The sequence below is a fragment of the Panicum hallii genome, chromosome 9, assembly GCF_002211085.1.
Source record: "Panicum hallii strain FIL2 chromosome 9, PHallii_v3.1, whole genome shotgun sequence".
In the NCBI taxonomy this organism is placed as follows: Eukaryota; Viridiplantae; Streptophyta; class Magnoliopsida; order Poales; family Poaceae; genus Panicum; species Panicum hallii.
In genome coordinates, this window is record NC_038050.1 from 54,062,797 (window position 1) to 54,087,360 (window position 24,564).

The window sequence follows — 24,564 nt, forward strand, 5'->3', positions numbered from 1 at the left end:
TTCTCTCCTCTCCTCTCTTCCTCTCCTCTCTTTCTTTTTTATTGATTTTTGATGAATATTATGAGAATTAGAGGTGGGTGGGGGTTTAAATAGTGGGGGGTGACATCCCGCCCGTTGGGAGGGCGGGATGCCCCTCGGGGGAACCTCCCGCCCGTTGGGGGGGCGGGATGCCCCTCGGGGGAACCTCCCGCCCTGCCAACAGGCGGGAGGCCCCTCGGAAGACCTCCCACCCGTTGGAAGGGCGGGATGCCGCGTAACTTTCGTGAAGAGGCCCCTGATGGGGGGCGTGTGAAAAAATTTTCGCATCCCGCCCGTTGATTGGGCGGGAGGCACCCAGTTTTCGAATTGTTCTAAACCGGCACCTTTTTCGAATTTTAATTTTTTTAACCCTTCTTTAAAAAAATTCTCTGTTTCTGCACAGATTCTCCCAAGTCCCAAATGCCGCCGCCTTGGTCCTCCTGGCCTCCTAGGCTCCTAGCTCCACCATGAGCGCCGCCGAGTGCCCGCGTCCACCGTCCTCCCGCACCCGCCGGCGAGTCCACCACGAGCTAACAAGAGAATTCTGGTAACCGATAGTTGCAATTTCCTTGTACCACAGAGCAATTCTTGGCGGTTTCTGGTGTTATTTAGTGGCAATGCCAACTCCATGTAACCATGCTAACAGTTTTAAAGTTTTAGATGTGCCACGGGACTTCACTTTTTGTCAAGATATACATTTTGCTAAAGTAACAACCAGTTTGGTAGAGCTCCACTCCTGGATTATACGATAGAGTGATTCTGGCTAGTGATGGCTTGAACGTTACAAGCGGGATGGAGCTAAGGGGGAGGCGGGTGGGGTTGAGGTGCGGCTGGGGCGAGCAGCGCAAAGCAACGCGGCAGGGGCGCGAGCCGCAGCCAGGGCGAGTGGAGCTCGGCGTGCTTCGATGGTGCCTATGCAAGCGAATTTTTCAGGACAGTGTTATGCTTTTAGCAGTAGGCGATGTTCCTATCAACAGCGAGATGTCTGTGGTGACTTCGTCAATCTTAGGAATTTGTCTGTCAGTGTTTTACCGCCTGCCCACCGAGGGGTATACCCGAGGTGGTGAGTTTTAGGTAGGGTGTCGCCGAGATCAGAAACTCAAAGGTGCAAGCAATACGAGGTTTAGACATGTTCGGGCCGCGATGTGCGTAATACCCTACATCATGTTTGGTAGTTTGTATTGCCTTGGGTATTGATCTGTTTTAAAGGGTCCCTGCCTACCCTTATATATCCGGGAGGACAGGGTTATATGAATCTTAGTCCGACACTAGTTTAGGAATCTTACTCGAGTACAACTCGTGTAGCTTCCTTCTGTATTGACTAGTTCTATTTCGGATACGAGTAGAGTACACCACAGATAAGGTATAGGATATGTCCTATCCCCTATTCATGTATGAACTACGCTATGTACACAGTCCCGTACTCCCGGGTCTGATATTGCCGACTCAGTTTTTAAAGATGCTCATAGGGGTAGGATTTGCGTACACATGTTTATAGAGGTGAGTATACGTGCGTTGTGAGTGTCTGAGTTGTACTATATAATTAAAAAAAGATAAGGCAAAATAAGAAAAATAAAAAAGAGAGAATGAGAAGTAGGATCCAATGAATGATATGTGGGGTGATAACAATAGCTAAAGGTGTGAAAATAGCATCCATCTTATTTTTCTCAATTCATCAAATCAAATACTCCGTTCCAAATTATAAATCTTTTAGCAAATCTAGATACATAAATTTTGGTAATCACCTAAATATACGTTATGTCTAGATACATAGCATAAAATATGTATCTAGGTTTACCAAAATGACTTATAATTTGGACCGGAGGGGGTAAAAATTTTGGATGAACCTGACCCACCAAACTAAAAATGAGATGGAAGAGTCCATCCAAAAAATTGGAACGGAGCCACACATGCTCAGTGAAACAATAGTGTTGATTAGGTGATGGATTGTTTGCCGGTGAAACAATAGTTAAAACTTGTATTCTATACAACGTTTTAAAATGTATAATTTTTGTACGACCAATTGAAATATCATGTTTCGTCCATAGGGAACCCGAAAAGTACGAGTAGGCTCATCATGTCAAACAGTTGTGGCTGGTCCAGATGACTGACTACTTGAGTATTTTACAAAAGGACATGGGACATTGAACCCTTGTTCTCAAGTTCCATCATGTTGGCAATCTTGATGCTCGTGGCTAAGCATGATACAAGTGAAGCTTGTTTGTGTGACTGTATAAAAACGCAATAACATGCGACTGACATTATAAAAAAAAAAGACTGTATGCATCTTGGCATGAAGCAGCTGAGATAATTTTGCTCCTAATGGCTTCTAGTCCTACACTGGCTGCAACAATCATAACACGCGCAGCTAGAAAAATGCAATGCATGATCTCTCTCCTTTCAATCTAGGTCCTGCAGCTGGTTAATTCTTTTTGGAAAATTAATTTGGGTTCGGGATTATTGCAGGAAATTGATCTGGCACTGATAATCTATTCAAACTTTCATAGTTTTTCTTTGAACTGCAAACTTCCATAGGTTGAGGGGTGCCACTCCAATAGCTTGACACTTTGGCCCATCTAAACGGAGTTTTTTTTTCAGAATTTAGGTCGTTCGTGAGCCTTTCAGGTTTGAGACCCAAGTTCTGAACATGTTCCATTTTTCCCCGTCTCAAAGGGCGCTATGCGGCTATGCCCTTGCAGCTTGCTCTGTTCCGCTCCAACTGTTCCCCTCCCTTAGTTCGTAATCGGCCGAAGCGCCCGCCCCCTACCAGGCGGCCGAGGCAGCGACGTTCCGACGCCTTCCCGCCCAACCCCTCGGCTCCCCGCGGCGCGGCCGGGCTAAGAGGCGCGCCGCTGGTTCCGCCCAGTCGGAGCTGGCGGAAGCGGGCGTCGATGAGCTCCCCGGCAAGGTCGACCGTATCGGCGGCGAGCGGAGGCGCCGTCTCCGCCGCCGAAGACGTCGCGGACTCCATCGACGCGCTCTACCGCAAGGACGAGGCCGTGGCTGGTAAGACGCCTCCCTCCCTCGTGCAAGCCCTAGCGCTACATGCCTCTAGCGACTGACCGATTGGGGTCGGCCGCGCCGCGCAGAGCTCAAGTCGGAGGCGATGGAGGCGCTACAGAGCGAGGTGAGGTCGCTCGATGACGACAGCTGGATGTTCGCCGCGCCCCGGTCCCGCATCAACCTCGTCTCGAGAACCGGTGAGAACACAAAAGTAGCAAGGCATTTCTCCTCAAATTGGTTGCAGTATGTACATAGTTCTGTGATCTGTTTTTTTTGTTAATGAATCTGTCTATGGTCTAAATTGTCTAATTGAGTGTAGCACGGCTTTAATGTTCTTTGTCAGTGGTGCATTGTTTGTTCCGGATTCAATTGCCTGATTGATTGTGCTGCTGCTAGGTGATGGTTGGGGTTTTGACTTACAAGTTTTATTTGTTCCCCAATGGGGGGATGTGTTTATCAGGTGCTTACCTGCCCAAGCAGCAAGGGAAACTCCCGGAACTGGGCCAAGCATCTAAGAAAACAAGAAATTTCTAGGGCATAGGCGTTGGTGGTTGCAATTTGCAAGAAGCCTACTACATGATGATTAATGAAGCCATGAAGGCTGAGACTCCACTTATGTTCTGTAGTATCAAGGATGATTGGGTCCAGTTTAAAACCATCTAGTTGCTTCCTGATAATTCAGTTTCAGGCAATGCTCATGACATGTGCCTTTCCTATCTTTTGCATCCTCAGGTTGCCTTGTTTTTCTCACATTCATCATCATGATCCATCTCTTTGCTTTTTTTTAAAAAAAAATGGTGAAACAGTACATTAAATACATTGCCAAACTCATCCACTGAACACTAAATTTTGCTGCCTTCAGTCCTCACCATCACCTGCTTAGACGCATATTATTTAGTGATCCTAATTGCTTACTCTTACTCTAATACTCTTTGATTACACCTAACTTACCATTCAGCAATAAAAGGCCATAGACAGAACTTTATTTCCCAAACATTTCTGTTACTCCAACATACCAAATTGAACTTGACAATGAATGTGCATTGTTTTGCTGTTGTATTAGGCTATGTACTATTCGTTTTGCAAGTTGTTTTGCTTAATTAACAGTGTTGGAGTGTTCTTTACTGTTACTGAAAGCAAGGCACTTGACAGTTAGATTAGCCTATATGGCAATTCTTGGGTTTTCTATTATTTTTACTTATTTTCTTTCTTTAGAATGTGAATGAATGCTGTTTTGCACTCTATATGCCATGTTGAACAATGCATATGAATAAGGGAAACTGTTCTGTATCAGTAGCTTGATACCATGATCGAGAAGTTAGAAATGCTAGACTCAGATTAGTGTGAATGATGTACTATGGTGGCCAGGCTTTGAGGCCTTCAGAAAGAACTTTTTGCTAGCTCCTACAAAGAAAGTTGGCTCCTACTATTCATTGAACACTAAGGGGCTGTTTGGTTTAGCGCCGCACGCGCCACACCGCGCCGCAGTTTTCACGCCGCAGGTGTGGCGGCCAAATCGGCCGCCGCACCTTAGGCAGGTCGTGGCGCCTGCGGCGCCAAACCAAACAGCCCCTAAGTTTTGCTTTGTGGTCCTCACTCAGTTGTTGAGTTGAAAGCTTGCATTATAAAAATTCATCGTCATGACTACATTAAAACTAGATTTGTTATTTTAATTTGATCATCTTTTTAGTATGGCTGATTCTGAATGCTGATATATTGGGTGCCTTATGAACTTATAATTTAGTTAACAGACATTTTTGTTACCCCAACATGCTGTGTTGGACTTCACAATGAATCTGCAGTGTCCTGCCTTTTTATTAGGGCTATGTACCATTTGTTTTATAAATCATTTTGCTTAATTGATGATGTCCATGTGTTCTACAGTGAAAACAAGGCACGTGACAATTATATTATCATGTATGATAATTCTATTGGTCTGTATGATATTTGCTTCTTTTGAAATGCCAACAAACTTATAATATGACTCTATGCCATGTTGGACACAGGCAATGCTTATGAAAATACAACTGGGGAAACCTGTAGTAGTATGATATCAATGTTTCAGAAATTAGAATGGCAGTGCTTCAGGTTGGTGTGAATGATGTATGCAGTATGGTATACACTATAAGTTTTCTTATTTAGGCCATGCTTTGAGACTTTTGGAAGTAACTTTTTGCTAGTGTGTACAAAAGAAATTGGTTATGTACTGAGGTGACGTTCCTTCTCAGTAGCCATGTTCATATAAGATGATGCAATAAGTTGCATGATAAATTTTACTTATAGATGTACTGTTACTGTTGCTTGTGTCCCAGACTATCAAAAACACTGGATAGTTGTAGTCTTTGCCTGAAGACACCTTTACTACATTATGTTCATCTTTTTTCTGATTTGAGCTATTGACTGGTTTTTAGTCAGGCATTCTCTTTCAGATTGTATCTGTAACATTATTGCGAATTATGTATCCCTTTTTTACTCTGGCACACGTGCATTGCGCAATGGTTGTTTTGATTCTCTCTATTAGTTCATGCAGGTTCTATATGTATTGTATCACATCGTCTTTAGCATCATGCTGTTGCTGATTTTAAAGCTATGTTAAAAAAGTACCAAACTAATGCCTCAAGATTTGCATGTCTTGATATTATCTGATTTCCCAATATTGAGCATTTGCATGTCGGCAGATCTATCTGTAGCTGCTTCCTGTTGAGCCCCCCTGCTGTGCTAGTTATGTTCTATGGTTGCTGAGGTGTGTTTACTTAAACTTCCTGATATATGCACCTTGTTGAGTTGTCATTGTTGGTTTTCAGTTTGAAGTCTGTGATGCTGAGGATCCACATTGTTTCACTGTAGTAACTTTGTAATGGGAATGGCATCAGGATATGAGGCCTTTTTGCGTCATATGCTGGGTGTCGGTGGATAATCTGGAATAATGGTCAGCAAGTAACATGAGTAGATCTTTTCTGCTCTCCTACAGTCACAGCATCATTGCTTTATATATCTCGTGAAGCTTTGCGCTACTGAGTGCTGAGACCATTGCCACTGGGGAGGTGCCTGTGGTTATTGCCATGCTAGGCGCCGACACCGGCGCTGCCATTTAAACCTGCCTTCTTTTATTATTTTTTTCGTCAGCATGTAAGCAGTAGTTTGTTGTCCAGCAGGTGGTCGCAGCATCAAGTTGCAATCGGGGTCCATGGGGCCCGTCTTGCTGCTGCCGTCCTGGCTGTGTTAAACCCTGCTTCGGGCACTGTGTATATATAGCCTGTGACTGAACGCAATCGGGGTCCATGGTATGCTTGAGGTGAAAACAATCGCTAGCGCAAAGCTGAAAAGCGCAAGACCTCCCTGCCATCATGGTTCAGGAGCTGGGACTGCTGAAAATACATTTTATGCAAGCTCGCCAAAATGGTTCCGGAGTTCTTCTACTCGGGCTAGGGTCGGTCTCGGTCAGACCACACTACCAAGTTTCTGCTGTTGGACGAATGCGTGAGTGATTGTACGTGAGTTGCACTGTCTCGGGCCTTTTCAAGTTGCTCTGCTGCGTGCTGACTCCTGGCTGACCACTCGTCCACTCGCGTTCGGTGAATGGTGACTACTGTCCACGCTGCTGGGGTAGGACCACTGGACGGATGGAGGGTGGAGGCAATGAAATTCCTTGTGAGCTCTTTGGCCGTGCTGGCTGCCCGGGAACGCACGCACATGTGCCGCCCTGGAACCAGCTCAGCTCACTCGGGTCTCACTCAGAACCGGTTCCCTCAAAAGAGCAAAAGAGGGAAGGAAAAAGATGCAGCCGCAATCCACAGGAAGTGCGATGGATTACGGGTGGAAAATGACGTTCTCATAGTAGTTGGACGGCTCCACTCAAATCCATTTCCAGTCCCAATCCCCCACCATCCAGAGGAAACAGCGCGCTACTCGATCACAACAATGGCAGTCGCAGGGGATCAAACCCAAAGGCGCCTTTCAAAGAAACAAAAAACCCAAAGGCGGAGTATGAACATATGATTCTGGCGTGGCGATGATTTGTGCAAACCATTTCTCTTTTCCCCCCCTCTCGGGCTTGAATCCTAGAACCCCTAATCCACAATCCTACACGGGACGACGAAGCCTGCGCTACCATTCTCACTTTTCAGACTTGCAGTGCCGCCGGAAAAAGCGAACCAGACAAGAAAAGAAAAAAGAATGGCACAAAAAAGCAAGTGAAGCTCCTCCTCCGCTGCGTCATCGGCGCCCAACGGCTAGCTTCGCGTCTCCTGCGCTGGCGTCACAGCCTCCGCCGCGCCATCCCCAGCCTCCGCACGCGGGACTGCTTCAGCCGCCGGTACACGCCACTGGACGCCGTCGTCGCGTCGGCTGCAACGCCGAACAGCCAAACAGAGAGAGGAAAAAAGCGTGAGAAGCTGACAACCAAACGCCACGGAACCCTCGCGTGGCAGCGTCGTCGGCGGCGGAGGAGATCCTCGGGCACCCACCTGCGCCTGCGGCGGCGTCGAGGGAGCGGGCGGTGACGGTGGCGGCCGCGGCCAGCACGGGCGAATCTGCACGCGCAAACATCCACCGCGGGTCTATTATTATTAGCGGGAGGCGGGAGCGGGGAGCGCTAGCGCAGCGGGCTCGCGCGGCGACGGACCGGCGGGGACGTACCGGTGAGGGCGGCGGCGGCGGAGGGGTCGTGGGAGAGGAGGAAGAGGACGAGGAAGCAGAGCAGCGTGAGGACGGGGACCAGGTGGATGGACCTGACCGGCGCCGCAGCGGCCCTCGCCACCGCCTTCGCCGCCTTCTCGTCCGCCGCCCCCGCCTCCTCCTCGCCCGCCGCGCTCAGGCGGGAGGGCCTCCCGGCCGGGGAGCCCAGGGAGAGGCGCTGCATTGCGGCGGCGGTGGCGGCGATGTTTTTTTTTCTTTTTCCTCTCTCACCCTTTCTGTTGGTGCGATGCGGGAGGGGAGCGGAGGGGAGGGGAGGGGATAGCCGGGGGAAGCCGTGCCAGATAGGAGGTGGGTGGTGCGGCCGTAGGGCCCGTGCGGGGTTTAACGGAGGAAGGGAAGGGGAGGAGGGAGCGTGTGCATTTATCTCGCTCGTCCCACGAGGGAAGGTTTTTACTGCGCAAGGAAAGAGGGCTGGAAATGCCAGCATGTCTGTCCCGTTTTGCGTGGCCCAAGAGGACTTGCTGCTGGTCAGCTCGTGCACGTGCCAGCAGGAAATGTAAAAATCCTGGAAGCTGTAAAGATTTGCACGCGTGATTCCGTATACTCCTGTTATGCATCGTGCATCCCGTTTCTATCTACGGTAGTCCAAGTCTCCGGCAGATGGAGATCTGCTCCTCTGTTCAGGAGCCGTGGAGCACCGTCACGCAGGAGTATACGGAAAGGCGAAATCTTGTTGGCATGACGGCTCTTGACGCTATCAGCTTGGATCATAGCTAGTGCTTTCGAATTGTATTTATGGCACATTTTATTTGGCGAATTTTGCAACATTTTCTACAGGAATTGCACGCGCTGTGGTTGAACTTGCACGGGAGCGGAACTTGTTTTTGCACGAATTTGGTGTAGTATAGTTCGGATTTGCAAGGAAGTGGGGATAAATCAATTGGACCCTTACGATAGGAAATGATGTAGAGATCCGGGCAGCTTCCCCGTTGATGCCCCCATTTCCCCACCGCATCTTGTGCTTCTCACGTCCTGGCACCAACCTGGCCACTATCGTAAGGGTCTACTTTGATTTTTTATGAAATAAATTAGCTATCATCATCTTCCAGAGCATAGAAGTCGATTTACATTTAGGATAAATAATCTAATAGAAAAAATAGAATTAACAAATGCCATATTTCTCTCGGCATATGCTTCTCAAAGAAGTGGTACGCAAGATGATCATAGTCGGGTGCAAAATTAACCCTTGAGCTATTTCCGTCCACCAGGATCGTAAGGAGTTGACATCATGTAATGCGATCAACCAACTGAACAATTTTCTTTATTTTAAGAAAGATATAATTTTTAAAAAAATGCGAACCGCACCATAGCCTAGCGAAGATGTACCTGCTATCTTGCTTGCCCCTACCTCCCTTCTTCAGCCGGTAACTGATATGGAATATGTGTGTGTATATATATATATGAAAAAAATTTCTACATCCATCTGTGACTACTCTCACATGTGTATCTTACGATGTAGGACGTATCTGATCGAACGAAGAGTATGTATTTAGAGTATAGGGACATACTTACTTTTATATACTTATATACTAGTACTAAGGTACAATCATAATATATTTAAAAAATAGAGATGTTTTTAAAATTTTTCATATATGTTATAAAATATCTTAGAATTAGTACACAAACATACTTAAAGTGATAAATGATTATGCGGACATACGCACGGTGGTATACTGATGATGAGACTAGCTATACACGAGTGTAAAAAAAACTCGTTATATAATGTGCAAAGACGGCTGCATGCAATTTGACCATCTTACTCGCGGCATCAGATGCAGAACCACACATAACAGGGAAGCGAAGTGCGATTTTTTAATTTTTTCCTCTATAAAATCGAAATAAAATTGTACATAAGAAAAAAGGGCGGAAGCATAGCACGAACCGCTCGACTGGCCGGCTCGCTCCAGCCGGCAGCCACGTCCCGAGTTCCGGCGCGTAGTGCCGTGCCGTGCCACAGCTAGAAGAGCTAGCTGTGCCTTGTCAGCTGTATACCCCGGGCGCGCCCTCTCATAAACGAGTACTACGTGCCTCTCCACTACTTGATCCGACATTCCAGGGCGCCACCTCCCCTCCAAGATCCGCCTTCTCCGGCCGCTCCACCCAATTCGTCGTCCTCCCCGTCTCCCTCCCCGCCTCCCGATCTCGACATGAGCGACACCACCACGGCCCCCGCCGCCGCCGGAGCCGGAGACCACGCCGTCGACGCCGCCGCGCAAAAGCCACCGGCCGCCCCGTCGCCAGAGGCCACGGCGGCCACCCGGCGGGGCGGCAGCTCCGTGGCCACCACCATCAGCCAGGCGGCGGCGCAGCAGCAGCAGCAGTCGCGGCTGGACGACGACCAGCTGGAGGAGCTGCGGGAGATCTTCCGCTCCTTCGACCGCAACGCCGACGGCAGCCTCACGCAGCTGGAGCTCGGCTCCCTGCTCCGGTCCCTGGGCCTCAAGCCCAGCACCGACCAGCTCGACGCGCTCATCTCCCGCGCCGACACCAACTCCAACGGCCTCGTCGAGTTCTCCGAGTTCGTCGCGCTCGTGGCCCCCGACCTCCTCGTCGACCGATCCCCATACTCCGAGGACCAGCTCCGGAAGCTGTTCTCCATCTTCGACCGCGACGGCAACGGCTTCATCACCGCGGCCGAGCTCGCGCACTCCATGGCCAAGCTCGGCCACGCGCTCACCGTCAAGGAGCTCACGGGGATGATCAAGGAGGCCGACACCGACGGCGACGGCCGGATCAACTTCCAGGAGTTCTCGCGCGCCATCACCGCCGCGGCGTTCGACAACATCTTCTCCTGACCGACCGATTCCCACGATCCGCATGCGTGCCGATCGTCGATTCATATCTTGGCCATGCCAGTTTTCACTTTGTTCTTCTTTTTTCTGGGAGGAGATTAATTTAGGAAGCGATAGATGAGGTGTGGTGTTCTTGTGAATAACAGACAAAAAAAAAAGTCAATTTAGGGACAAATTACATGCATGATCGATTGTGTTCATCTATTTTCTGTCAGTGTTTGCTTGCAGCCATGGAGGGCATGCCCTTGCATGTTTGCATGGCATAGATTAGTTCCCCTCTGGCCAAGGATGAGAAGATGTCGGCATGATCGTCCAGCTGGTGTGCATCCTTCCTTCCTGTTCATCGTCGTCCTGGTCTCCTGGATCTTCTTCTCGAATGATTGATGATGAGTCTGCTGGCAATCATCAACCTTTTATGTTTTGCTTAAGTTATTGAGGCATTGACACTTTCTAAGGAGAGAACATGAGGTATTGACACGCTCGTCCTAAGTTTTGCTGACGGAGTTTCTTATGAGCTTTTGGACAACCAGACAAGCAACCATGCGTGAGGATGTGCTGGTCAGATCGAAATGGGAAGAAAAGTCTCGAACCTGAATTTTGCAAAGTTCCAAATGACAAGTTCAAACGTTTTGCAGTGTCTCTAAGCATGAACTTTGATCTGGTCTGGAAGATGTCAGCTGGTGCTTTCTTCTGTTTGGCCGGCAGGCCGCAACTGGGAAAATATGCAACACGCATTATTTAAAGGTGAATCTCTCTGGCTGTTTCATTTGGATGTAAAAATATTGCTATGAATTATCAATAATCTCATTTTGTTGTTCCGCAGTGCAGCTGTGCAGGCCAATTGCAATCTGAAGTTTTATCTGTGTTACATCACCACCTGTTGCCGTCTTCATGGAAACTAGAAATGACTTTTGAAAGTTCATAAAATAGCTTGTTCGGTAAGAAAAAAGTCCGGTTTACACCTTTGAACTATCGCAAAAGTTGATTTTCAACCTTAAACTACAAAACTGGATAAGAGAGGCCATCCAACTGTCAAAACCGAGTAAATTTGGCCCTCAGAGTGGTTTTAAAGGTGGTTTTTTATTTTATGAAAAATTAAAAATATTCAAATTTAAACATTAGTAATTCATTTCAAATCCAAAAAATATGAAATGAGTATAAAATTTTTTCTAAAAATATAACATATCTATTAGCACTATACTTGTCAGTTATTCGGATCCTTTTTTTTATATTCATAGTATTTGGCTCAGGGGCAGGCCCACCTTGAATCAAGGGTATTTAACTGAATACCCATTATTTTTTACAAAATTTTTTATATATGTAGTATTTCTCAAGTTTATGAAGGAGAAAATAAAAAACAAACCACAAATACGATAACGGGCTCGAAAATATCCCAACTTTCTCTCCCCACACCCACGTTCCCCCTTCCCTCCCCTCCCCCTAGCCCATGAGCCACCACCAGCCCACCCCACTCCGCAAGCCGCTACCCCATGCCCATCCGGCCATCCCGTTCCCCCACCCCTGGCCCACCGCCCACATGGCACACGCATATCTCCCCCAGGCCGGCAAACCTAGGCGGCGGCAGCGGCAGCGCCGCAGCGGGCCAGCGGTGGGGGCAGGGCTAGCGGCAGTGACGGCAGCGCTGCAGCGGGCCAGCGGCGGCGGCGGCGGCGGGCCAGCGGCGACGACAGCAACAGGGCGGCAGCAGCAACAGGGCGGCAGCGGCAACAGCAGCGACAGTGGGGGCAACAGCGGCCGCGGCAGCCGGCAGTCGGCCCTGAGCCGCGGGGGCGGGGCGCCGGCAATGGGGCTGCGGCCTGCACACTCTGGCTCACCTGCTCGGCGCATGACGGCGTGGCCGCGTGGCGGCGCCTCGCCCTCGGCAACCAGGGAGGCAGTGAGCGGCGCCTGGTAGCGAGGGGCAAGGGCAACCGAGCCCTTAACCTTGAAAGGTTTGTGAAAATTCATCCATATTTTGTGAAAATTATCATTGCAATTTACGAAATTAATGATAAATTTGCAATAATATAGTATTGTAATGAGGAAAATACTTATAAAACTCGATTGCTTGTAATATGTAGGTTTGAATCATGAAAAGGAGGAAGAGTAGCGGTGCCGCTACTATTTTGAGATCTTTTTCGAAAAGAAGTGCTGCAAAAAGGAGACAATTTGAGCCAGAGGTTGTTTATCCATCTTCCAAGAAAAACCAGCTGGAAATGGTGGTATTTCAAGAACCGAGTAGCAGTCAGGTGAACACAGTGCCTCTTGAACGAGTTAGAGTTAAGCATCAGTAGCCAGTTCAGCTCCCAATAATCGAAAATGATGAATCCATGCATGTCGATGAATCTGAATCCAGTGGCAACGAGAATGATGATTCTAACATAGAGCATGATCCTGGGTTGAGGGCTCCTATTTTTAGCTATCTTGTCAATGACCAAGATTCAGTTAGAAGAGCATACATCGCATTGGGGCCATGTCAACCAAACATGAAAAGGGACAACTTTCCGCAACATGATTGTGGAGGTATGCGCCGATTCCAACCAAAGTGGTTTGATGAATTCAAGTGGCTAGAGTATAGTGTGCATAAAGATGTTGCATATTGCTTTATTTGCTATTTGTTCAAAGATAGTAGTAAATTTCCTGGTGGAGATGCTTTTATTGAGGAAGGGTTTCGGAATTGGAACATGAAAGCAAGATTTCATAAGCATGTGGGTGCTATTGATGGTGCTCATAGTGAAGCTGAACAGAAGTATGATATGTTTAGAAGATCTCATACATCCATCCGTGAGTCTTGTGCCTCAAACACTACAAAGTTTAAGGCTAGATATCTTGCTCGCTTGACATGATCACTTAAGTGCATAAGATATCTTTTGCGTCAGGGTTGGCTTTTCCTGGTCATGATGAGGGAAAGAATTTGTCGGTGTTTTACCAGCTGCCCACCGAAGGGTATACCCAAGGTGGTAAGTTTTAGGTGAGGAGACACCGAGATCAGGAACTCGAAGGTGCAAGAAACACAAAACTTAGACAGGTTCGGGCCGCGAGGTGCGTAATACCCTATGTCCTGTATGGTGGTTTGTATTCCCTTGGGTGTAGGATGATCTTAATGATCTTGTTTTGAGAGGGTCCCTATCCTCCCTTATATATCCGGAAGGTCAGGGTTACATGAATCCTAACTGATACTAGCCAAGGAATCGTACCAGAACATATCTCGAGTAGATTCCTTCTGTATCGGTTAGCTTTATCTCCTATTTAAATGGGATAAATAAGAGATAAACGGGATAAATAAGATGAATAAGAGATAAGATGGATATAATCTCTTAAATCTCTTTAAACTACGCTATGTACACCGTCCTGTGGTCCCGGGTCTGACAAGCCCCCGAGCTCTTCGTAGTTGAGTACTGCAGGCTTCTCGCGTACTTTCGAAGTAGTCTTTAGCCTCTTTTGAAGCTCCATCTTGAAGTCCTTCTTCGAGTATTTACTTGGCTGCGTCGAAGCTATGAGGTGCTCATGCCCCGAATTATATTTTAGATATGGTGTGCGATTGAAAAATCGCACTCCATATGGAGTAGCCCCCGAGCCTTAGGTTAAATCGGAGAATCAGGCGGAGGGTCGCATTAATCTTGAATCTTTCTTACTTACTTTTTCAAAATAAATTTAAAAAAATAAGTAGTCAATGTCGCGTATCCCGCAGCCCCCGAGCCTTAAATCCAAATCTCTCAGGTTTGGAAATAAGGATCCAAAAGTCGTGGCATGCAGTGTAAAAATATCCATATGGTAAAAAACTGTTGTGATGGTACAAATGATGGAATTTAGATTAGACATTTGAAAAAATCCCTTTTCTCGAGACAATTAACCCTGAAAAAATAGTTAAACGAATATTTTATCTAAACAATCCACCAAATGACCTCTCAACTTCCAAATATTTCGTGAAATGACTCTTCAATTTCAAAATAGTAGAACTGTTCCCAGCCGCTGGTTATTTAACCCCGCGGTAACTCCAAGTAAAAACTGTACTTTCAAACTGCAATCTGCCAAGAGCCGCCAAAATCCCCAAATAAAGCCGCGCTCCGCCTTCATCCTCCCAAAGAAATCCCAATCCCCCAGATCTCCCCGCCCCTCTCCCCGCAGCCCAGAGCAACTCGTGGCGAGCAGATCCAGAGATGGCGCCCAAGAAATCAGAGAAAGAAGGGAAGAAGAAGGAGGCGCAGCCGCCGACCGGAGAGTGGACACACAGTAAGTGCTCCCTCAACGATCTCAATAGGCTAGTTTCCGAGGGATTGCTCCAAGACAAGAATGTCAGACCCGGGGCCACGGGATTGTGTACATAACGTAGTTTAAAGAGGTTTAAGAGATTAAGTCCATCTTATCTCTTATTTATCTCGTTTATCTCTTATTTATCCCGTTTAAGTAGGAGATAGAGCTAACCGATGCAAAAGGAATCTACCCGAGACATGTTCTGCTACGATTCCTTAGCTGGTGTTGGTTAGTATCTTTGTAACCCTAACCTCTCGGATATATAAGGGAGGGTAGGGACCCCTTTCAAAATATGATCTCCAGATCATACTACACCAAAGGCAATACAAACCACCATACAGGACGTATGGTATTACGCGCTTTGCGGCCCGAACCTGTCTAAGCTTTGTGTTCCTTGCACCTTCGAGTTCCTGATCTCGGCGTCTCCTCACCCAAAACTTACCACCTTGGGTATATCCCTCGGTGGGCAGCCGGTAAAACACCGACAGCTGGCGCGCCAGGTAGTGGAGCGCGTCGAAGATCCACCGACGAGCTCGATGGCAACTTTCCAATTCTCCAGGTCGGTTCCCTCTCAGGGCACGACATTTGTTTTTGGCTCGTGGGTTTGCATCGCAGACGGTGCAGGCAACTTCCGTCGATTCCTCGTTGACATGAAGCCAAAGACTTCCGCTGTGGATCCCCGTAGCAACCTCGACAAGTTCGTCGACGGGCTCGACGACTTGTCGACCCATGCTTCCGCAACAAAGACCGAGGTGGAGTTTGCTCCACGCTCAACTTCATCCAGTGTTGTGGCAACTTCCCTTGGGTTGGATTCGTTCCAATCTAAGGATTCGCGTAACCGATCTCAACTCGGATCACGCAACTTGGCCACTGATCTTCAGGGGGCCAACTTCTCCGAGTCTTTCTCTGCATTAGAGGAGGACCTGGATTCCCTGCTCCAATTTGGAGGGCCCGAAGCCACCGCATGTTGGGGGGCCTCGGGTAGTTTTAGCGCCAGTGATCTGATGATCACCTCCACACCCGAGGGGCACTTCGTACATTGGAGGGGGATGAAGCTCTCTGATCCATTCGAGGCCGAGGCTCGACTTGTGGCCCATCTCGAGCCTCTGCCTTTCCAGGAGAGTAGGCCGTTGGCTACCGTGGCAGAGGAGTCGACAGAACTAGTCGACACGAGCTCCGATGAGCTCGCCTCCCGCCAGGTGCTAATGGCAGAAGAAGGCGAGGACGATGGGGATCTTCCCATCATCGAATTTGAAGCGGTCTCCGAAGATGAGGTCACAGCCAATGCCGGCGACGAGAACGACGCCGATCGTGAGGCGCGGAGGGTCAGGAACAGGGCCCACACAATCCGACGGCGAAGGGTCATCGAGCGCAGGCGATCTATGCATCGCGAGCTTGACCTTGAGTTCGCCGCCGTAAGCGAACGAGGCTGGATCCACCTGGATCAGCATAACCCGGCGTCCACCATCAGAGATGAGCGCGTGGGCGAGAGCCATAGCCAGGGCCACAACCGAACGGCTGGCGGACGTCCTTGACCTCAGCCCAGCCTCAACAATGACAACGCTCGTGGGAGCCAGGCAAGTCGGGCAGGGTCGCGTCCGCCTCGGGGGCTCACTCCGCGGGCGTCGACCCTTCGGGGGCTGACGGCTTGGGGGCTGGAGCTGCCGTGACTGGCCCCGCGCTTGTAGACTCTTCTCGGGTCGATGACCCGAGGGCTGGGGTAGTCGAGGTCGGTTTCAGCTGGAGGTTGACGGCGCTTGCAGCCCTGATGAAGTCGAGTCTGTCATCATGCAAGTCGAAAAAAGCAGCATGTTTATTATGCAACCAGATGCAAACTTATAGTGTAGACTTCTTTTTGACGGCTCTTTTCACCCGTAGGGCCTGTCGCGGCGTTTCCACTGCTGGCGATGAGGTTTCACCAGCCGGTGGCGTGGTCCCCGCCACGGCGATGGTGACGGCTGCGGTGGCTGATGGGGCTGCTCCCACCTCTTCGGGCTCGGTCCTGGGTGAAGAGGTGGAAGGACTACAAAAAGGACACTGTCAGCGTATAACAATATTGATGTTCAGCAATTCACCAAAGCACCAAATCAATACCTGGAAGATTCGATTGCTTTAGCTTTCCGCTTCCGCACCAACCGACGGCCCTGCGGTACCAAAGGTAGAGCTTCGATCAACTCCACGGCTGGCCCGGAGGAGTTGTCCCTTCTCACCTCTCCTTCGGCTTCTTTCTCCACCAGGGGGTTCTCGTCCTCCGTGGAGCCGCTGCTATGCAGAGCCTGGGCTATGCAAGCCCTCTTTGCTTCGACAGCGGCGCTGGGGAGGAGGTGGTCCGGCCGGGGGATGTCGGGTCGCGGCGGGTATCTGCGGTATAGTTCTGTGTGTCCCTGCAGAAGGTTTTCAGTTAGCAGTGGCAGAACAGAGTTCATCTTCAACAAAAAGTAGTCGAATACTCACCGGTTTGGGCGGATTTCGCGTGGAAAACAACTCCGGCACGTAAGGCACGGCGTCCACGTCCAGTAACACCCGCTGGACTCGGATGAGTGCGGCTTCGTCTGGTAGTTCCTCTGCGCACATGCGAGAAGGATCTTCAGAGCCTGTGTACTCGAATCCAAGTCGGTGGCGTTGTTGGATCGGTTGGACTCGATGTTTGAAAAATGAGAACATGACTGATGCGCTGGTCACTCCCGTCATCTTATGTGCCTCTATGATGTCTAATAGTTCCTCGACTTGATCCATGTCTCCCCTGGAAAGTTCAAGATTCCACTCCGGCCTCACTACAGGTGGATTGTTTGATTTTGCTGGGAGTTGGGGGGCATGGTTCCCGATATAGAACTAGTGATTTTTCCACCCGGGAAGGTTGGAGGGGAATTTGTATGATAGATATTTGTCACCAGCCTGCTGACGCTGTTGGATGCCGGCGCCCCCTGCAACGGAAAGGTTTTTCGAGGTGGGCTGTGGTTTGACGCGGAAGAGGAAGCGGAAACGATCCCAGTGGGGTTCGATTCCGAGGAAAGCTTCGCAGAAATAGATAAAAATCGAAATGTGGCAGATGGAGTTCGGGTTGAGGTGATGGAGCTCAAGCCCGTAATAATATAGAAGGCCGCGGAAGAAAGAACAAGAGGGGAGGGCCAATCCCCGTTCGACAAAATGGTAAAATATGATGATTTCGTCAATATTTTCCATAGGGAAAGGTTCACGGAAAGAGGGACGCCAGTTGACAAGATTCTTGTCTTGCAGCAACCCCTCGGAAACTAGCCTATTAAGATCATGGAGGGAACACTTACTGTATGTCCACTCCCCGGTCGGTGGCTGCGCCTCCTTCTTCTTCCCTTCTGCTTCTGATTTCTTGGGCGCCATCTCCGGATTCGCTCGCCACGAGTTGCTCGGGGGCTGCGGGGAGTGGGACGGGGAGATCGGGGCGGGAGGATTTCGCTGGGAGGATGGCGGCGGGTGCACGGCTCAATTTGGGGTTTTTTTGAGGCTCTTGGCAATTTGCAGATTGGAAGCACAGTCTTTACTTGGCAGTTATCGCAGGGTTAAATAACCAGCGGGTGGGGTAAAGTTCTACTGTTGTGAAGGTCAAAAGTCGTTTCAGGGAATATTCCGAAGATGAGGGGTCATTTGGTGGACTGTTTGGATTAAATATTCAATTAATCATTTTTTCAGGGTCAGCTGTCCCGAAAAAAGGGGTTTTTCGAATCCGTGATCTAACTTCCATCATTTGTACCATTACATTGATAATTTACCATGTCAACATTTCTAGCCTGCATGCCACAGTTTTTGGATCCTTATCTCCAATTTTGAAGGATTTGGATTTAAGGCTCAGGGGCTGTGGGGTACGTGGCATCGACTACTTATTTTTCAAATTTATTTGAAAGGTAAGGAGGATTTTAGACTAATGCGACCCTCAGCCTAATTCTCCGATTCAACCTAAGGCTCGGGGGCTACTCCATATGGAGTGTGATTTTTTAATCGTACACCATATCAGAAATAAAATTCGGGGCATGAGCACTGAAACACCACGGTCTAAACAACCGGAGCTAAACATGTATTTAAACACCAAAAAACAGTCTCTGGAGAAAATACATTACACAAGTGGTGCCACAGTCATACATAGCTTTATTTAATATGTTCGATTACAATAATAATATAAACTAGGAATACAACAGTAGCGGTGATAAACGCAAGGGCAAACTCTTCATCTATCATGGAGGCTTCTACTGCAATGGCACCACTCCGGACTTGGGTATAGGGCACGAACTACTCACCTTCCTCAGGCACGAAATCAGGATCCTCTGCAATAAGTCATAAACGGGTGAGTACAAAAGTACTCAGCAAGTTCCACCTCACCCTACGGGAGGGGAATGACATGCACGACGCACATTGAACACAATGCATTAGCAATGCAACTCATGGTATGCAACTCTTTCCGACACAACCCACAGTAGGTAGCTCACTAGTTGTCAGGACCACACCGTAGCCTGTCCATTCCGTGGACACGGACCATTCGAATGGATTCTACACTCTGCAGAGGTTGTACACTGTATCCACAAGCTCGACTGCCTGAACGGACAACCGACATAGCCGACACCCAGCCGTGGTCGCGCCCCAGCCCGGCCGCACAAACCCTCGGGCCCTGACCCCAATGGTCTATACACGTGAACCATCCCTGCGACCGTCAGGCTAACCAGTGGGATTAGGCTAAGTCCGGCCAATAACGGAACCTGTGGTCGTACTAAAGTAAGCTAGGTAAGATGTCAAAACAACTCGGTCCTTATGGTTCACCAGGGCAGCAATCATTCCTCAACATGTCAACTCGAGCCTACCTCCACGGTAGCGCTCACCTACCACTCTACCACCACGGTAGCGCCAGCTCCAGCATACCCAGCTGCCCTAGCCTCAGCCAAAACCCTTCATATCCTAGTCTCAACTCTGGACATGCATAACTACTCACATGCATGTATGAGCACACTCAGTCACTCAAGCACCGGTATATGTAATCGATCCTAAACCAGAGCTACGACTAGACGTCCTCACATGGATGCAACCGCTCACGTAGGGGTCGATGAAACTTGCCTTTGCTTACGTACACGTCGGCGGCGGCGGCGGCTTCCTGCTCGCGGTACGGGTCTTCTGGCTCCGGCGCGCTGTACTGGCCTTCGTACTCCTTGGCCAGCTCCTCCTCGGTCACTCCGTGATCTACGGGCGGAAACTGCACAACCGGCAAACAACACAAGCAAGCTATAAAATAACTCAAATGGAGATGAAAATAGGAGAAATAGATAGTATATGACTTGAGGAGAGTTTAGGAAAAGAATTATGTGAAAAGGAGTTGACATGAAGGAGATATTGGGTTTACAGTATTGGTTGGTCTTTAAATAGAATGATTTGGATTAGGTGCTCACGGCTTGGTGGGTGTTTTGGGCCTTTATTACTATTGTGGAGGTACTGATCGGGGAGCCGCCTGCCATCTCACCTTGGCGTGGAACAGCTCGAGGAAGAGGGTCAACTGTTGGAGCTTCGTCTTGTGAGTGAACTAGGCTCGGGAGAAGTGGTTCAGCTAGCAAGGTGAAGCGGCTCGGTGTGTTAGGGCTGATGGTGGAGTTCATCACGGCCTCGCTCCTTTTATAGGCGAGGAGGGTAGCAGCGGCGTCGCACAGGGACGGGCGACGGCGTGGGCTGCGGCAGCTCGCCGGCAGCTCAAACAGTGGCAGCACTGAAGACGCGAGCGTCGAGGCGGCAAAGCCGGCGAGGACGCTGCAGCGGCGTGGGCGAGGTGGGGACGCGGAGGTGGGCGGCACGGCGTGGTGCCGGCGGCAGTGCGCGGTCCCGTCATGGGGCCGGTGTGTCGCGCGTGCACGAGCGAAAGCGAGCGCGGGTGGGGACGGCAGGGAGGCGCGTCGGCTTCCTTTTTAAATGAGGTGAGGTGGTTTGCGCGGCGGAAAAATATCTCGGCCGGCATTGTGTGCGACGACCCCGATTTATGGCGAGGTGGAGCCTACCAACAGATGAATCACAACCTATGTACTAAGTACTCGAGTTTAACCAGGAGACTAACACTTACCTTATTGGAGCGATAAAGTCACGAAGGAACACACACCTTTAAGTGGCTAGTCCAGCACTCGCCCTTCTAGCCTTATCACAACTTATCTACCTTGCTCATGGGTGGATGGCATGACAAAGGGGGGCTCTATTTATAGGTCAAAGGAAGCCATGGTATTAGGACAAGTATCCCCTTTCTAGAGAATTCCAAAATATCCTAGCATTTTCAAAATTTTACTTATTACTAATTCTAGAGTATTCCTTGAAAATATCTCACTCTTGCTTAATGGAGAAGGAACTAGAGGGTTGATTTAAAAATATCCCACTCTTGCTTAATGGAGAAGGAACTAGAGGGTTGCCTTGAAAATATCCCACTCTTACTTAGTGGAGAAGTAACTAGAGGGTTGCCTTAAAAATATCCCACTCTTGCTTAGTGGAGAAGGAACTAGAGGGCTATTTTGCATTTCTTTCAATAGTGATGAAAACTGGGATGTTACAAGCACCTCATAGCTTCGATGCAGCCAAGTAAGTACTCGAAGAAGGACTTCAAGATGAAGCTTTGAAAGAAGTCGAAGACTACTTCGAAGGTACTCGATAAGCCTGCAGTACTCAGCTACGAAGAGCTCGGGGGCTTGTCAGACCCGGGGCCACGAGACTGTGTACATAACGTAGTTTAAAGAGGTTTAATTGATTAAGTCCGTCTTATCTCTTATTTATCTCGTTTATCTCTTATTTATCCCGTTTAAGTAGGAGATAGAGCTAACCGATACAAAAGGAATCTACCCGAGACATGTTCTGCTACGATTCCTTAGCTGGTGTTGGTTAGTATCTTTGTAACCCTGGCCTCTCGGATATATAAGGGAGGGCAGGGACCACTTTCAAAATATGATCTCCAGGTCATACTACACCAAAGACAATACAAACCACCATACAGGACTTAGAGTATTACGTGCTTTGCGGCCCGAACCTGTCTAAGCTTTGTGTTCCTTGCACCTTCGAGTTTCTGATCTCGGCGTCTCCTCACCCAAAACTTACCACCTTGGGTATATCCCTCGGTGGGCAGCCGGTAAAACACTGACAAAGAATCTTTTCAATTGGCGCCCCTCATTTCGTGAACCTTTCCCCGTGGAAAATGTTGACGAAATCGTCACATTTTACCATTTTGCCGAACGGGGTCTAGCCCTCCCCTCTTGTTCTTTTTTCCGCGGCCTCCTTTACTATTACGGGCTTGAGCTCCATCACCTCAACTTGAACTCAATTTGCCACATATCGATTTTTATCCATTTCTGTGAAGCCTTCCTTGGAATCGAACCCCACTGGGATCTTTTCCGCTTCCTCTTCCGCGTCAAACCACAACCCACCTCCAAGAATCCTTCCGTTGTAGGGGGCGCCGGCGTCCAACTCAGACAACAAGCCGGCGACAAGTATCTTACATACAAATTCCCCTCCAACATTCCCGGGTGGAAAAATCACTGGTTTTATATCGAAAATCATGCTCCCCAACTCCCAGAAAAGTCAAACAGTCCACCTGTTGTGAGGCCGGAGTGGAACATCGAGCTTTCCAGGGGGGACATGGATCAAGTTGAGGAGCTGTTAGACACCATAGTAGCGCACAAGCTGATGGGAGTGACCGGCGCATCCGTCATATTTTTCTTTTTCAAACGCCGAGTCCAACCAATCCAACAATGCCACCGTCTTGGCTTCGAGTACACGGGCACTGAAGATCCGTCTCGCATGTGCGCAGAGGAGCTGTCAGACGAAGCCGCGCTCCTCCGAGTCAAGCGGGTGCTGTTGGACATGGATGCAGTCCCCTACGTCCTAGGACTGTTCTGTGCGCGAAGTCCTCCAAGACCGGTGAGTGCTCGACTACTTTTTGTTGAAAACAAACTCTATTCTGCCGCTGCTATCTGAAAACCTTCTGTAGGGGCACACAGAGCTGTATCGGAGCTACCCGCCGCAACCCGACATCCCCCGGCTGGACCACCTCCTCCCTAGCGCCGCGGCCGAAGCCAAGAGGACCCGAGTAGCCGAGGCTCTGCCCGGCAGTGAGTCTACAGAGGGCGGAAGCCCCCGAATGGAGAAAGAAGCCGAGGAGGAGGCGATTAGAGGCGACTCCCCCGGCCCATCCGTGGAGTTGGCCGATACTCTGCCTGCGGTCCCGTAGGGTCGCCGGGTTGCGCGCAAGCTAAAAGCGCAAGAAGTCGAGTCCTCCAGGTACGAAGATGCTGCCTTGTTGTCATACACCAATGTTGTTGCACGCTAACACTTCCCGTTTGCAGTCCTCCAGCTTCTCCACCCCGGCCCGGGTGACCAGAAATGGGAACAAACCCGATGGCCTCTGCGGCGGTTACCATTGTCGTGGCGGGCACCGCGCTAGAGGCTGGTGTGACCCCGCCGCCGACAACGAGTACCCCGCGACGGGCTATGCGGGTGAAGAATGCGGTCATGAAGAAGTCGACACTGTAAGTTTGCACTCTGTTGCATAGTGATTATTCAGCTCTTTTTCGACTTGTATGAAGGTATAACTGAGTCTGCTTTATTAGGTCTGCAAGCACTGCTCCACGCAAGTCGAAGCTGGCCGCTGCTATTCCGGCCCCCCGAGCTAGCGGCCCTAGAGGAGCCCACACCTCAGGAGCCAGCCCCTAAGGCAAACGCGACGGTGCCCGACTTGCCGCCGCCGAGCCACAACAAGCCGAAGCGAGGGCCGGTGGCGAGGAACAAGTCGAGGCCCCTGACACCGCTCCTGCAGATGGCACAGGTAAGCATCTGACTGCCCAAGGCTAGCTGCCTAGACCCAGGCATTATGTACTGAAAACATCTGGACTTGCAGGTGCCCAGCAGCCACCTTCTGGGGAGGCCGCAGGGACCTTGAGTCCCGAGGAGCTGCTGATGGCCGAGCTCGGGTGCCAGGACGTCATCACCGCTGATCTGGTGGATGACCCAATGCTGACGGCCGGTAACATAAAGACCTTCAAGAGGGCATACAAGGAACTGTATGAATTTTCCATGGTAAGACTTGAGTACTTTTCCGCTTGTATGCATTGTCGAGTTGTTTGTCTGACTCCCCTCCTTTGTGCAGAACGTGATCACTCACTCACAGAAGAAATCCGAGAAGTTAAAGGCGGTCCTGAGTGGTCACCAAGAGCTCGCTGCCAAGGAGAAACGCATATCCGAGGAGCAAACGAAGAACAGCTACCTCCGGAGAGAACTCGACATGCTGAAGCAGGAACGTACTCGAGAGACATGGCTTCTCAAGAACGACCTGCGCAATCTTGAGGAGCGGCTCAAGGAAGAGAAGAAAGCGCACCAAGGTAGGCCTTTTTCCTTCATCGAGTACTTTCCTTTAGGAGGTTTCCTTGAACACTGAAAATATCTTCACCGCAGAGCTTAGGAAAATCTTAAAATACAAAGAAGAACTGCTTACTGACGTGAAGAATATGCTGTATCGCCGTACAGATGACGTCGAGAGGCTGCAGAAGGTAGTCGCCGATACTGAAGAACAGTTCATCGACTGCCTTCGGCAAATCAAGACGCTGGGCGAAGAGAAGGAACGGCGGGAGAAGGAACTAGAGATCCTCAGGGAAGCCGCCCAGATGCTCATGGATATGGTGGATCCAGCAGAAGAAGGCGAAGTGATAAAGCAATCACTACTGGAGCGACTTCGTGGGGCGCCGGAAAGAGTTGTCAAGTTCCTCGCGGAAGCCCCGGTTGCATGCGTCAACCACGCCCTTGCATTTGTGAAATTTTTTTGGCCAGA

At 49.5% G+C, this 24,564-nt stretch overlaps 3 protein-coding genes across 6 annotated transcripts; 2 read left to right on the plus strand and 1 right to left on the minus strand.

The window, feature by feature from the left end:
- Positions 1–2,666: 2,666 nt before the first annotated feature.
- LOC112876121 lies at positions 2,667–5,983 on the plus strand. Of its 3 annotated transcripts, none has more exons than XM_025940171.1 (3): positions 2,667–3,024; positions 3,108–3,218; positions 5,334–5,983. In XM_025940171.1, the coding sequence occupies exons 1-3, from the start codon at positions 2,706–2,708 to the stop codon at positions 5,369–5,371; spliced, it is 468 nt and encodes a 155-aa protein (XP_025795956.1). In that variant the 5' UTR covers positions 2,667–2,705; the 3' UTR covers positions 5,372–5,983. The 3 variants fall into 3 exon arrangements, with proteins under 3 accessions (XP_025795956.1, XP_025795954.1, XP_025795955.1); XM_025940169.1 differs by lacking the exon at positions 5,334–5,983 and adding an exon at positions 5,028–5,305; XM_025940170.1 differs by lacking the exon at positions 5,334–5,983 and adding an exon at positions 3,482–3,737 and having other exon boundaries at positions 2,670–3,024.
- An 879-nt stretch (positions 5,984–6,862) lies between these two features.
- On the minus strand, positions 6,863–8,011 carry LOC112877057. 2 transcript variants are annotated; one of them, XM_025941262.1, is made up of 3 exons: positions 7,660–8,011; positions 7,488–7,553; positions 6,863–7,368 (listed from the first exon to the last, which is right to left on the minus strand). In XM_025941262.1, exons 1-3 carry the CDS (start codon positions 7,880–7,882, stop codon positions 7,280–7,282), a joined length of 378 nt encoding a protein of 125 aa, XP_025797047.1. In that variant the 5' UTR covers positions 7,883–8,011; the 3' UTR covers positions 6,863–7,279. The 2 variants fall into 2 exon arrangements, with proteins under 2 accessions (XP_025797047.1, XP_025797046.1); XM_025941261.1 differs by having other exon boundaries at positions 6,863–7,553.
- Positions 8,012–9,779: 1,768 nt separating this feature from the next.
- On the plus strand, positions 9,780–10,725 carry LOC112877495 (probable calcium-binding protein CML11). Its single transcript, XM_025941812.1, has one exon. The coding sequence runs from the start codon at positions 9,867–9,869 to the stop codon at positions 10,512–10,514; it is 648 nt and encodes a 215-aa protein (XP_025797597.1). The 5' UTR covers positions 9,780–9,866; the 3' UTR covers positions 10,515–10,725.
- The last annotated feature ends 13,839 nt before the right edge of the window (positions 10,726–24,564 follow it).